A 15,385-nucleotide genomic window follows, 5' to 3' on the forward strand; every position below is an offset into this window, starting at 1 on the left:
CTATCAACGCTATCATATGCCTTCTTCAGATCCATAAATGCTAAATACAAATCCATCTGTTTCTCTAAGTATTTCTCACATACATTTTTCAAAGCAAACATTTGATCCACACTTCCTCTACCACTTCTGAAACCATGCTGCTCTTCCCCACAGGAAACAGAATTGCCATCCCCTGGATGAGCGAAATAGTGCTAGGAAATAGACAAAGAAGGGCCACATCCGCTCACACTCATTCTCTAGCTTTCATGTGTAATGCCCACATATTCCCTGCGTGTCACAGAAGGCAACCAAGAAGGGCAGAAGCAGGTGGATGGAAATCCTCCCTTGCAGTATTCTTTCCAAAAGTATAAAAGCACTATTCTGCAAAGAATGAGCAAACCAATGAAAACAATGTCCTAAAGAGAAAAAGTTAGAAGACTACAATACAGTGTTATATGGTGGTGGCTGTTTATACCATAAAGCTCCTATATACTCTCTTAATACTTCAGCTTATGCTAACTTTGTCCGAATGAAATACTTCCCTTTCCTGGCTAGCACTTACACTGTTTATCACGATCCCTAACTCCTCAAACAATCTTCATAACTATACTAGATATCTTAAAGTAAAGTTCCCGGAGATAATAAGCCAAATAAAGACAAAATACTGCAATAATTCAAAAGATCTTTCCTCTGCTTGATAAAAAATCTTTAACAATCAGTTCTGGTAAATTCTTTAACAATAAGTTCTGGCAAATTTTCTGTCCCATTACATACATCAGCTTCTTTTTTTGGCCTTTATACAGAAAAGTATTCACTTACCCATGTTGGGGTTTGCCTGAATAATTCCAGGGCGAATTTCACGAGCCCAAAGCATGTATGCCGTGAATCGAGACTTCTGAAAGAAGAAAATAGTTAAGCATAAAAGTATCATAAAGAAATGAAGATGTAGTTTTGTTTCATACAAACACAGGATACAAAATTACTCTATGGGAGGCTGCAAGTGTGATATGAATCATTAATGATTAACTGGAAGAATTAGATATGCAAAACACTAAAAATCCTTTCAAAAGATATTTCATTGGATTACACATCAATTGACAGCATGCAAAAGAGAATTCTGGATGTAAATTTGTTGAGAGGGGCACAAGATGGGATGTCTGATCACTATCTTGTGGAAGCAATGGTGAAGATTTATAAAGGTTTTCGAAAAAGAGGAAATAATGTTGAGAAGAGAGTGGTTTTCCATTCTTAATGATCTACAGCAAATTATTCCCCACCTCACTCACATTCCTGGCTGCTGTGACTACTTTCCTAACATACTTAATGTATCTCACCTCTAATCCTTTGTGCTGTAGCTATATAATCTCACTCCCAATTAGCTCATCTGAACACACTCTCATAAGTGTATCTATTTTAATGGCATTTCCCCCTCCAATAGCCTCTTCTAATCATAAATATTGGCACTTCAACATAGCTAAATGAAATAATTTTCAAAAATTCTTTTCTGAATTACCAAGGGTTAAATAACTGTCTCTAATGTGGTGATGCTTCTGTCACTGCCAAATGTACAGCAGAGGTTACTGTTTTGGGAATGGAAGTATCTATCCCCTCTTCTTCCATGATAACCACTTCCTCGAATCCATGGCTTAACCTTTCCTGTTTTGAAGCCCCTCAGGCAAGGGATCAGGCATATCAGGCTTGAGAAAACTCTTCTTCCTCTAACTCCCATTCAGCATTTGTCGATGCCCACAATCATTGCAAGACTAATCTGTGAGGCAAAGTGTTCCTTTATTGAAAGGAAGGGCAATAAACTCTCCTCTTCATCCACTTATAAGTGCTAGTCTTTAGCTAAAGACATTACTAACAACTTCTACTACTCTACCTCTCCTTAATTTTCTGTTCTGATAGGACTATAGCTCTCTCCCTTATAGATCAAGCAACTTTAGTATGTGACTGGAGCCTTAAGAAAAAAAAAATCTCTCTCTCTGGTTCTCATTTCTCCTCTATCCTGGATGACTTTAACAATACTTCTTCCCCTGATAATCCTCTTCTCCTCCCCATAATCTTTTTTTGAACCGTACAAAAAGTGCAGAAGAGGGAGGACGTGTTCCAACAATGTTATATGGTTGTGAAGCATGGGCTCTAGATTGGGTTGTGCAGAGGAGGGTCGATTTGTCGGAAATGAAATGTTCCTGGATAATATGTAGTGTGAGTTGGTTTTATCAATTAAGTAATGAAAGGGTAAGAGAAATGTGTGGTAATAAAAAGACTGTGGTTGAGAAAGCAGAAGAGGGTGTGTTGAAATGGTTTGCACACAAGGAGAGAATGAGTGAGGAAAGATTGACAAAGAGGATATATGTGTCAGAGGTGGAGGGAAGAAGGAGAAGCAAGAGACCAAATTGGAGGTGGAAGGATGGAGTGAAAAAGATTTTGAGGGATCAGGGCCTGAACATACAGGAGGGTGAAAAGCATGCAAGGAATAGAGTGATTGGATGTGGGGATGCTATTTCATGTGTGGTGGGGCAGCGATGGGAATTGATGAAGGCAGCAAGTATGAATATGTACATGTGCATATATGTATATATCTGTATATGTATATATATCCCTGGGGATAGGGGAGAAAGAATACTTCCCACGTATTCCCTGCGTGTCGTAGAAGGCGACTAAAAGGGGAGGGAGTGGGGGGCTGGAAATCCTCCCCTCTTTTTTTTCCCCCCCCCCAAAAGAAGGAACAGAGAAGGGGGCCAGGTGAGGATATTCCCTCAAAGGCCCAGTCCTCTGTTCTTAACGCTACCTCGCTAATGCAGGAAATGGCGAATAGTTTGAAAGAAAGAAAAAGTGTATATTGAAATGTATATGTATGTATATATGCGTGGGGGAAGGGCTTGGGAAGTGTCACTTGTTTGCTGATGATACAGCGCTGGTGGATGATTCAGATGAGAAACTGCAGAAATTGGTGATTGAGTTTAGTGAAGTGTGAGAAAGAAGAAAGCTGAGAGTAAATGTGAATAAGAGCAAGGTTATTAGGTTCAGTAGAGTGGATGGACAAGTCAGTTGGGAGGTAAGTTTGAATGGAGAAAAACTGGAGGAACTGAAGTGTTTTAGATATCTGGGAGTGGATTTAGCAGTGGATGGAACCATTGAAGTGGAAGTGAGTCACAGGGTGGGGAGGGGGCGATGGTTCTGGGAGCATTGAAGAATGTGTGGAAGGCGAGAAAGTTATCTTGGAGAGCAAAAATGGGTATGTTTGAAGGAATAGTGGTTCCAACAATGTTATATGGTTGCGAGACGTGTGCTATAGATAGGGTTGTGTGGAGGAGGGTGGATGTGCTGGAAATGAGATGTTTGAGGACAATAGGTGTTTGATCGAGTGAGTAATGAAAGGGTAAGAGAAATGTGTTGTAATAAAAAGAGTGTGGTTGAGAGAGCAGAAGAGGGTGTATTGAAATGGGTTGGTCACATGGAGAGAATGAGTGAGGAAAGATTGACAAAGAGGATATATGTGTCAGAGGTGAAGGGAACAAGGAGAAGTGGGAGACCAAATTGGAGGTGGAAGGATGGAATGAAAAAGATTTTGAGCAATCGTGGCCTGATCATACAGGGAGATGAAAGGCATGCAAGGAATAAAGTGAATGGGAATGATGTGGTATACCGGGATGGACGTGCCATCACTGGATTGAACCAGGGCATGTGAAGCATCTGGGGTAAACCATGGAAAGTTTTGTGGGGCCTGGATGTGGAAAGGGAGCACTGGTTTCGATGCATTACACAAAACAGCTAGAGATTGAGTGTGAATAAATGTTTCATGTGTCATGCACCGAAACCGCAGCTCCCTTTCCACATCCATGCCCCACAAAACTTTCCTTGGTTTACCCCCAGACGCTTTACATGCCCTGGCTTAATCCATTGATGACACATCCACCCTTGTATACCACATCATTCCCATTCACTCTATTCCTTGCATGCCTTTCACCTTCCTGTATGTTCAGGCCCTGATCGCTCAAAATCATTTTCAGTCAATCCTTCCACCTCTGATTTAGTCTCCCACTTCTCCTTGTTCACTCCACCTCTGACATATATATCCTCTTTGTCAATCTTTTTTCACTCATTCTCTCAATGTGACCAAACCATTTCAATACACCCTCTTCTGCTCTCTCAACCACACTTTTTATTACCACACATCTCTCTTACCCTTTCATTACTCACTCGATCGACCACCTCACACCACATGTTGTCCTCAAACGTTTCATTTCCAACATATCCACCCTCCTCCACACAACCCTATCTATAGTTCATGCCTTGCAAACATATAACATTGTTGGAACCACTATTCCTTCAAACATACCCATTTTTGCTCTCCGAGATAACTTTCTCGCCTTCCACACATTCTTCAACTCTCCCAGAATCTTCGCCCCCTCCCCCACCCTGTGACTCACTTTCACTTCCATGGTTCCATCCACTGCTTAATCCACTCCCAGATATCTAAAACACTTCACTTCCTCCAGTTTTTCTCCATCCAAACTTACCTCCCAGTTGACTTGTCCCTCAACCCTACTGAACCTGATAACCTTGCTCTTATTCACATTTACTCTCAGCTTCTGCAGTTTCTCACCTAAATCAGCCACCAGCGCTGTATCATCAGCGAACGACAATTGACTCACTTCCCAAGCTATGTCCACTCCCAGATACCTAAAACACTTCACCTCCTCACATTATCTGAAAAGAGTGCAAAGGAGAGACTTTTGAATGTGACTATGCTTTGAGGGGCAGCTGGTAGTATTTTTGATCAATAGTTGATAAATGTGAAGAGGAATCAGGAAAAGAGGAAATAAATAATATGCGTGTGCAGAGGGATGTAAAAGTGAGTGAGCTTGAAAAAGAGGCTTGTGAGAAGAAATACAAGGAGAGATTGAAAGCAGAATGCCAAAACGTGAGATTACGTGAAACTCATAGAGAGGGTGAGGAACAGGAGGTGTTTGGGGAAGCCCTGTTAACATGGGCAAGTGAAGTGTGTGGCTCGCAAGAAGAGAGAGGTGGACTGGTGAGAAAGGATACTGAGTGGTGGGATGAGGAAGCTAAGCTTAGAAATGTATGTCGGTCATAAGTAAAGGCCTCCTGGTTTAAAAAAAAAGAAAAAGAAAAAAAGTGAGGAAAGGAGAGAGGTGCACAATCTAACACTAAGTGTAGCTCCCAGAAGGCACATAGTTGTTAAGGGGTTATGAGGCACATTTGTGAAAATACTTTCTATGTCTGATGATGTGAAAAGCAAAGGAGAGACTTTTGAATGTGACTATGCTGTGAAGGGCAGCTGGTAGTATTTTTGATCAATAGTTTCTGCGTGTGCAGAAAGAAAAAAAAAGTGGGGAAAGGAGAGAGGCGCACAATCTAACACAAAATGTAGCTCCCAGAAGGCACATAGTTGTTAAGGGGTTACGAGGCACACTTGTGAAAAGACTTTCTATGTCTGATGATGTGAAAAGCTCTACAAGAACTAAAGAACTCTTCACATCATTAGGTACACTTACACCACTATGCCGGATAAAAATACATGAAGGTTCCCTGCAATTTCATCAACAATCACCAAGAACTTCAAGCACTTACCATCTCCCACATTTTCAAAGAGAAACAATGTCATTTTGGCAATACTCAAGCACTGTATTGGCACACTAACATATCCCTGTTCCTCAAAAGGAAGAAATAATGGGTTGCCCACTTGGACCATTCTTCACTAATTTCTACACACGTCATCTTGAATATAATAATCTTCAAGATCCTTCAATGCAATGAACCATCTACTTTTCGCACATGGATAGCATCTATAAAGAAAGCTCATTACAGACAACTGCCTTCCTATCCTTGATAAGCTGGCATAAGTCAACACTTAAAAATAAAAATGCCTTAATGCCACCAGTGAGTCCTAAGAAATATAATTTGTCATCAAGCAGATAAAACAACCTCCAATGGGACTAACTTCACAAGAAAACCCAATGCCTAAAGGTGATCCTCATTAATAATGGAGTCTCAAAAAATGGGGAATTGAAAAACAGGTTCACTACCTCCTGAACAACAATAACACCCAAAGCAATATATCCAACCCTACATGAAAAACACACAAGATTCTTAAAATTATCAAATGTCTTAAACATATAATATATGAAAGGATATTTTGTTGACCCAACAACACCAGGTAAACATAACACTATCCCTGATCCATCCCTTGGAAGTATAAGAAGAGTGACTTGTAACAAATGGCTAGATGCAGCATGTTATCATTAATAATTTTCATGCCGATATGCTGTGATGAGGTAAGTGCTCAACCTAAAAGAGTTTTCCATCATACTAATGTCATCACAATTAATTAATTTTTCAAAGAATCAGTTAGCACATGATAAAACCTTAAACTTCTACACTTGATGGTGATCAAGGCATTCTTCCCTTGTGCTTTCACATACCATGGGAAAAAATGGAGCAACACAATTCGTAGTCTAATATGAAACATACATACACACCAGGCAACCTCTGTGTAGCACGTAAATATTAGTTCCCTGTGTTTATGACAGAAATGCTAGCCACATCATGATTTTCTTTTGTTACAAATAATTACCCTGATGAAATAAAGTGATTCACTTGCATCACAGATATTAACCTGTTGCTATACAAATACATGAATGCCTGTAATTTTCCTTTAGTAAAATGTAGTGGGACCCAGAAACTCATATCAACATGAAGACATTTAATGTAATTAGAGGGTGAGACATTAAACTATTTGTAACATTACTAAACATATCTGTTTTAGATATCTGGGAGTGGATCTGGCAGCGGATGGAACCATGGAAGCGGAAGTGGATCATAGGGTGGGGGAGGGGGCGAAAATCCTGGGAGCCTTGAAGAATGTGTGGAAGTTGAGAACATTATCTCGGAAAGCAAAAATGGGTATGTTTGAAGGAATAGTGGTTCCAACAATGTTGTATGGTTGTGAGGCGTGGGCTATGGATAGAGTTGTGCGCAGGAGGATGGATGTGCTGGAAATGAGATGTTTGAGGACAATGAGTGGTGTGAGGTGGTTTGATCGAGTAAGTAACGTAAGAGTAAGAGAGATGTGTGGAAATAAAAAGAGCATGGTTGAGAGAGCAGAAGAGGGTGTTTTGAAATGGTTTGGGCACATGGAGAGAATGAGTGAGGAAAGATTGATCAAGAGGATATATGTGTCGGAGGTGGAGGGAACGAGGAGAAGTGGGAGACCAAATTGGAGGTGGAAAGATGGAGTGAAAAAGATTTTGTGTGATCGGGGCCTGAACATGCAGGAGGGTGAAAGGAGGGCAAGGAATAGAGTGAATTGGATCAATGTGGTACACCGGGGTTGACGTGCTGTCAGTGGATTGAATCAGGGCATGTGAAGCGTCTGGGGTAAACCATGGAAAGCTGTGTAGGTATGTATATTTGCGTGTGTGGACGTATGTATATACATGTGTATGGGGGTGGGTTGGGCCATTTCTTTCAACTGTTTCCTTGCGCTACCTCGCAAACGCGGGAGACAGCGGAAAAAAAAACAACTAAACATGATGAATATTACCTACCCCTTTGTCCTTGCGCTGAGCCTTCTTTCGTCTCACGACCTGACCATCTTTCAACATAATGTTTTTTTTCCCTTGCTTCTCTGAGAAATATAATGACTGTGCCTGAGGGAAAAGCGAGATATGGTATGAAAAAACTGTGGCTATTAATTCAAAATTCTAACATGAAAATATTTTGCTTTGTAAAATGGTCAAGCAAACCTTGTCTAACATCTCAGTAATATCAAAACATTACAAAACTGCATCAACACTACATGAAATCTTTCAAAAACCAGCAGAATTCATTGTCTCAACTGAACATAATGAAAAATGAAAGGATATGGATAAGGAAATGAACGTGAAAGACTTAAACACAGAAAAATAGAAATTAAGTCTAGCCTAAAAACTAATATTTTTTTGAGCCAGAAAGTAATTCATCCTGATAGAGATTGTGAAAGTGATTCAAAGTATAATCAAACATCTTAGATGTCTCACTTGGCTATAGTTAGTTGTTTCCCTTGGCATATCAGTTGAGTCATCATCTACATGAAGAGGATCATTTCCATCATCTCTGTCATCACCATCATCGCATATATCATCATCTCCATCATCATTATCACCCCAGTCTTCTACCTCTAATGGTTCTGTTAAGAAATCATTAAACTGAAAAAAAACTTTTTAATTCAAAACAATGAAAATATACATATATCAAATCACTGTTGTTTCTAACCTAAAAGTATACATTCCAATTCATCTTGGGTGACTGTCCCACATTTCATTTTTTTTTATAAAAGATCAAATAATCAAATCACTGTTGTTTCTAACTTAAAAGGATACATTCCAATTCATCTTGGGTGACAGTCCCATACAAAGGCCTATTATTATATGATAACCAGTTAGTAATCCTTGATCAAATCACATAATAAACTGAAAATGGGCCCAATGTCTTGTCTTTGTGTTAAGTATGAAAGAAACCTGGCCATACATTTTTAAGAATTGGCAGTACCAATAAGTAAGACATGAACAAGTGATGAACAAGGATGTGTGTATCAGGTGTTTGCTTTGAAGAATGTATGTGAGAAATACTTAGAAAAGCAAATGGATTTGTATGTAGCATTTATGGATCTGGAGAAGGCATATGCTAGAGTTGATAGAGATGCTCTGTGGTAGGTATTAATAATATATGGTGTGGGAGGCAAGTTGTTAGAAGCAGTGAAAAGTTTTTATCGAGGATGTAAGGCATGTGTACGTGTAGGAAGAGAGGAAAGTGATTGGTTCTCAGTGAATGTAGGTTTGTGGCAGGGGTGTGTGATGTCTCCATGGTTGTTTAATTTGATTATGCACGGGGTTGTTAGGGAGGTGAATGACAAGAGTTTTGGAAAGAGGGCTTGGGAAGTGAGTCAACTGTTGTTCGCTGATGATACAGTGCTGGTGGCTGATTTGTGTGAGAAACTGCAGAGGCTGGTGACTGAGTTTGGTAAAGTGTGTGAAAGAAGAGAGCTGAGAGTAAATGTGAATAAGAGCAAGGTTATTAGGTACAGTAGGGTTGAGGGACAAGTCAACTGGGAGGTAAGTTTGAATGGAGAGAAACTGGAGGAAGTGAAGTGTTTTAGGTATCTGGGAGTGGATTTGGCAGCGGATAGAACTATGGAAGCGGAAGTGAAACTTAGGGTGGGGGAGGGGGTGAACGTTCTGGCAGTGTTGAAGAATGTGTGGAAGTTGAGAACATTATCTCGGAAAGCAAAAATGGGTATGTTTGAAAGAACAGTAGTTCCAACAATGTTATATGGTTGCGAGGCATGGGCTATGGATAGAGTTGTGCGGAGGAGAGTGGATGTGTTGGAAATGAAATGTTTGAGGACAATATGTGGTGTGAGGTAATTTGATCGAGTGAGTAATAACAGGGTAAGAGAGACGTGTGGTAATAAAACGAGTGTGGTTGAGAGAGCAGAAGAGGGTGTTTTGAAATGGTTTGGTCACATGGAGAGAATGTGTGAGGAAAGATTGACAAAGAGGATATGTGTCAGAGGTGGAGGGAACGAGAAGTGGGAGACCAAATTGGAGGTGGAAAGATGGAGTGAAAAAGAGTTTGAGTGATTGAGGCCTGCACATGCAGGAGGGTGAAAGGCGTGCAAGGAATAAAAAGAATTGGAATGATGTGGTATACCGGGGCCGATATGCTGTCAATGGATTGAACCAGGGCATGTGAAGCGTCTGGTGTAAACCATGGAAAGTTCTGTGGGGCCTGGATGTGGAAAGGGAGCTGAGGTTTCGGTGCATTATTACATGACAGCTAGAGACTGAGTGTGAACGAATGTGGCCTTTGTTGTCTTTTCCTAGCGCTACCTCGCACACATGAGGGGGGAGGGGGTTGTTATTTCATGTGTGGCAAGGTGGCGAAGGGAATGAATAAAGGAAGACAGTATGAATTATGTACATGTGTATATATGTATATATCTGTGTGTGTCTATATATGTATACATTGACGTATAGGTATGTATATTTGTGTGTGTGGACGTGTATGTACATACATGTGTATGTGGGTGGGTTGGGCCATTCTTTTGTATGTTTCCTTGCGTTACCTCGCTAATGCAGGAGACAGCAACAAAGCAAAATAAAATAAATAAATATATGTGGAGCCCCATGAGAATGCTAAGGATGACTTTCAATCATGATGCAACCCCCTTCAAGTTAAGCCCAGTAACAAAAAGAGGTAATATAATCATGGGAACTACAAAGAGCTTAATAATTTCTATGGTAATACAACATGGTTATTGGAGTTCAGTACCTAAGAACCTAGGGATTGTGATGAAAGGTTCTATGAAATGTGCAATGAGGAGGATAGAAAAGTGTGTGCCTCTAGCCTCAAATCCGAAGGGAAAGTTAAGACAGAGGAAACAATGGTTCAACAGAAAAAGAATTGAAAAAGCAAAGGAGCTTCGAGATATGTTGTGGCAAAGATAAAGGTGATATTCCACTCTATCAGCATTTGGAAGGTATTAGAGAGCAAAGAATGAGTACAGCAAGTTAAGAAAGATGGAAAAAGAAATTATGAAAAAAAAATATAGCAAGATGAGGAGGAAATCCCAAACTTTTCCTTAAATTCACCATGAGTAATTTGTCAGTTAAAAATTTTCCTGTGTAAATGATCTTCATGCTGGTTCCCAGAAAATGTCAAAAGCCAACCAAAATTGAAATTCTTAATTTGACCTTTTATATCACTTTTCTGCTATGAGAGAGATACATTCTCTAGACTGGGCACTAAAATTCCTAGAAATTCCTCCTGGAGAGATAAAAATGATAATTCCTAGGAAAAGATGCAGAAAATATATGAAAATTGTTCGCTCTCCCATAAATGGAAAATTAATTGTTCCAAGTCAATAAACAGCTAAGATCATTATTCATTATCAGAAAGATAAGTTTGAATACAAATATTCATTGCATAATGTCACTTTTTGTAAGAAATTAAGTTACTTTACTGTGGTTTCATTTTCTAGATACTACTTCAACTTCAATTATGACAGAAATTAGAAATACAGAATTATGCACATTCTAAGCTACTTACATCTAAATTCAATTAAAAAAAAAATTGGTTATTCTAAATCTGATACCCACATCTGCATGCCCAATCTTCCAAATCCATTAAATCCTTCATTACATTATATTTAGGCATCGCACATGCTTTCAGTGATTATTACTTAGTACAATTCAAACTATCAAGTTATGCAAATGTACATACCATCTTTAACTTCAATTTCATCATCGATGTAGCTATCAGAGTCATCGAAAATGTCACTTCCCTGAAAAAAATTATACAACTATGAAACTCAGACCTCTAAAACTGAAATAAATCAAGAATCAATATATACAATCATGACTAAAATTATACTGTGGGAGTAACCACTCATGACTAACATTAACAGCACTGATGGAAAATTAAAAGTGCTTGTCTCCGCTCCTAGCGGTGAAAACCAGTTAAACATCTTTTTAAGCCATAGGAAAAATAAAGTTAAAATTATGGGCTTCCTGCCCTTCTTCAATTGTTCAGATGCTAAAAAATACCTAAATAGAGCTTTATGGCCAAAGGAGGAATTCTTTTCATGTTTTAAGCCAAGTTAGAGGAAAATAAATATTCTATAACTGGTATTACTACATTTATCCTTTTACTGTTCCTTGTCATGTGACATGTCATGAAGCTACTGCTCCATATTCCACAATTTCATTCTTGAATACTGTGAGTCTGCATATTAAAACTACTGTAGCAGGCACCAAGAGTCATGATATAAGTGCTTTATTTACATCCACCACTAATTTTTGACAACTGTATGGATGACATATGGGTACTTTCTTCGGAGACCAAAACTTTCTGGACACAATGCAAAGGTGTAAACACATAAGTAATAATGATTAAGTGTCATGAGCATCATTCAGCGAATTTGCATTAAGAAACTCATCCACTCTTACTACCCTTCCTCCACTGCTTCCATCAGGGATATCATTCATTAACTTCAGCATTATATCACAGCCATATAAGTTATGTTAAATCACATTTTTTTGTACATATCCTTTACTTTTACAAGAAATTCTTTCATGAATACACATGTGTCACAACTGAATTTTTGGCATGAGGCTCATCTCCTGCTCTAGCCTCATCCACCCACCACAAAGCATATTTATGCATTAACTTTAACATTACACCATGGCCACAAAATCTTATGCTAGCTCACTTCTTCGTACACATACTTTAATTTCAAATGCATTTCTTTCATTTTCTGATGGGAAACAAAACCAAAAGACTTACTTTTAGGCATTATTCATGATTAAATCAACCGCAAGTTACCTGGCATCTATATCTTAAAATCCCCACAGATGTTGCTTTCACCATTTTCTCACAAGTGTCACAAGAAGCTGACAATAACAGCTGGAAAAAACACTCATGTGAACATATATATGTCATCTTGACCTGATTTCAAATCAATACATCCACTGCTTCCATGGTTCCATCCGCTGACAGATCCACTCCCAGATATCTAAAACACTTCACTTCCTCCAGTTTTTCTCCATTCAAACTCACCTCCCAATTGACTTGACCCTCACCCCTACTGTACCTAATAACCTTGCTCTTATTCACATTTACTCTCAACTTTCTTCTTCCACACACTTTACCAAACTCAGTCACCAGCTTCTGCAGTTTCTCACATGAATCAGCCACCAGCGCTGTATCATCAGCGAACAACAATTGACTCACTTCCCAAGCTCTCTCATCCCCAACAGACTTCATACTTGCCCCTCTTTCCAGGACTCTTGCATTTACCTCCTTTACAACCCCATCCATAAACAAATTAAACAACCATGGAGACATCACACACCCCTGCCGCAAACCTACATTCACTGAGAACCAATCACTTTCCTCTCTTCCTACACGTACACATGCCTTACATCCTCGATAAAAACTTTTCACTGCTTCTAACAACTTGCCTCCCACACCATATATTCTTAATACCTTCCACAGAGCATCTCTATCAACTCTATCATATGCCTTCTCCAGATCCATAAATGCTACATACAAATCCATTTGCTTTTCTAAGTATTTCTCACATACATTCTTCAAAGCAAACACCTGATCCACACATCCTCTACCACTTCTGAAACCGCACTGCTCTTCCCCAATCTGATGCTCTGTACATGCCTTCACCCTCTCAATCAATACCCTCCCATATAATTTACCAGGAATACTCAACAAACTTATACCTCTGTAATTTGAGCACTCACTCTTATCCCCTTTGCCTTTGTACAATGGCACTATGCACGCATTCCGCCAATCCTCAGGCACCTCACCATGAGTCATACATACATTAAATAACCTTACCAACCAGTCAACAATACAGTCACCCCCTTTCTTAATAAATTCCACTGCAATACCATCCAAACCTGCTGCCTTGCCGGCTTTCATCTTCCGCAAAGCTTTTACTACCTCTTCTCTGTTTACCAAATCATTTTCCCTAACCCTCTCACTTTGCACACCACCTCGACCAAAACACCCTATATCTGCCACTCTGTCATCAGACACATTCAACAAACCTTCAAAATACTCATTCCATCTCCTTCTCACATCACCGCTACTTGTTATCACCTCCCCATTTACGCCCTTCACTGAAGTTCCCATTTGCTCCCTTGTCTTACGCACCCTATTTACCTCCTTCCAGAACATCTTTTTATTCTCCCTAAAATTTACTGATAGTCTCTCACCCCAACTCTCATTTGCCCTTTTTTTCACCTCTTGCACCTTTCTCTTGACCTCCTGTCTCTTTCTTTTATACTTCTCCCACTCAATTGCATTTTTTCCCTGCAAAAATCGTCCAAATGCCTCTCTCTTCTCTTTCACTATATATATATATATATATATATATATATATACACACATACACATATATACATATATATACATATATATATACGCATGACCATAATTCATACTGTCTGCCATTATTCATCCGCATCGCCAACCCGCCATACATGAAATAACCACCTCCTCCCCCCGCATGTGCACGAGGTAGCGATAGAAAAGACAACAAAGGCCACATTTGTTCGCACTCAGTCTCTAGCTGTCATGTATAATGAATGCACCGAAACCACAGCTCCCTTTCCACATCCAGGCACCACACAACTTTCTATGGTTTACCTCAGACGCTTCACATGCCCTGATTCAATCCACTGACAGCAGGTCGACCCCGGTAAACCACATTGTTCCAATTCACTCTATTCCTTGCACGCCTTTCACCCTCCTGCATGTTCAGGCCCCGATCACTCAAAATCTTTTTTACTCCATCTTTCCACCGCCAATTAGGCCTCCCACTTCTCGTTCCCTACACCTCTGACACATATATCCTCTTAGTCAATCTTTCCTCACTCATTCTCTCCATGTGACCAAACCATTTCGAAACATCCTCTTCTGCTCTCTCAACCACACTCATTTTATTACCACACATCTCTCTTACCCTATTATCACTTACTCGATCAAACCACTTCACACCACATATTGTCCTCAAACATCTCATTTCCAGCACATCCACCCTCCTCCGCACAACTCTATCTACAGCAAACGCCTCGCAACCAAATACCATTGTTTGAACCACTATTCCTTCGAACATACCCATTTTTGCTTGGATCATAGGGTGGGGGAGGGGGCGAAAATTTTGGGAGCCTTGAAAAATGTGTGGAAGTCGAGAACATTATCTCGGAAAGCAAAAATGGGTATGTTTGAGGGAATAGTGGTTCCAACAATGCTGTATGGTTGCGAGGCGTGGGCTATGGATAGAGATGTGCGCAGGAGGATGGATGTGCTGGAAATGAGATGTTTGAGGACAATGTGTGGTGTGAGGTGGTTTGAGCGAGTAAGTAACGTAAGGGTAAGAGAGATGTGTGGAAATAAAAAGAGCGTGGTTGAGAGAGCAGAAGAGGGTGTTTTGAAATGGTTTGGGCACATGGAGAGAATGAGTGAGGAGAGATTGACCAAGAGGATATATGTGTCGGAGGTGGAGGGAACGAGGAGAAGAGGGAGACCAAATTGGAGGTGGAAAGATGGAGTGAAAAAGATTTTGTGTGATCGGGGCCTGAACATGCAGGAGGGTGAAAGGAGGGCAAGAAATAGAGTGAATTGGAGTCATGTGGTATACAGGGGTTGACGTGCTGTCAGTGGATTGAAGCAAGGCATGTGAAGCGTCTGGGGTAAACCATGGAAAGCTGTGTAGGTATGTATATTTGTGTGTGTGGACGTGTGTATGTACATGTGTATGGGGGGGGGGGTTGGGCCATTTCTTTCGTCTGTTTCCTTGCGCTACCTCGCAAACGCG

General features: G+C 40.0%; 1 protein-coding gene across 2 annotated transcripts in view; it reads right to left on the reverse strand.

Annotated features, from left to right (window-relative positions):
- Positions 1-15,385, reverse strand: part of LOC139765616 (HMG box-containing protein 4) — an 80,990-nt gene that overhangs the window by 51,727 nt on the left and 13,878 nt on the right. For both annotated transcript variants that reach the window (XM_071693280.1, XM_071693279.1), the window contains exons 3-6: positions 11,272-11,332; positions 8,028-8,176; positions 7,557-7,658; positions 799-874 (exon numbers count right to left, since the gene is read on the reverse strand). In XM_071693280.1, the coding sequence (XP_071549381.1) occupies positions 799-874; positions 7,557-7,658; positions 8,028-8,176; positions 11,272-11,332 (388 nt within the window). The remainder of the gene's footprint in view (positions 1-798; positions 875-7,556; positions 7,659-8,027; positions 8,177-11,271; positions 11,333-15,385) is intronic.

This window comes from Panulirus ornatus, chromosome 55 (assembly GCF_036320965.1).
Source record: "Panulirus ornatus isolate Po-2019 chromosome 55, ASM3632096v1, whole genome shotgun sequence".
Lineage (NCBI taxonomy): Eukaryota > Metazoa > Arthropoda > Malacostraca > Decapoda > Palinuridae > Panulirus > Panulirus ornatus.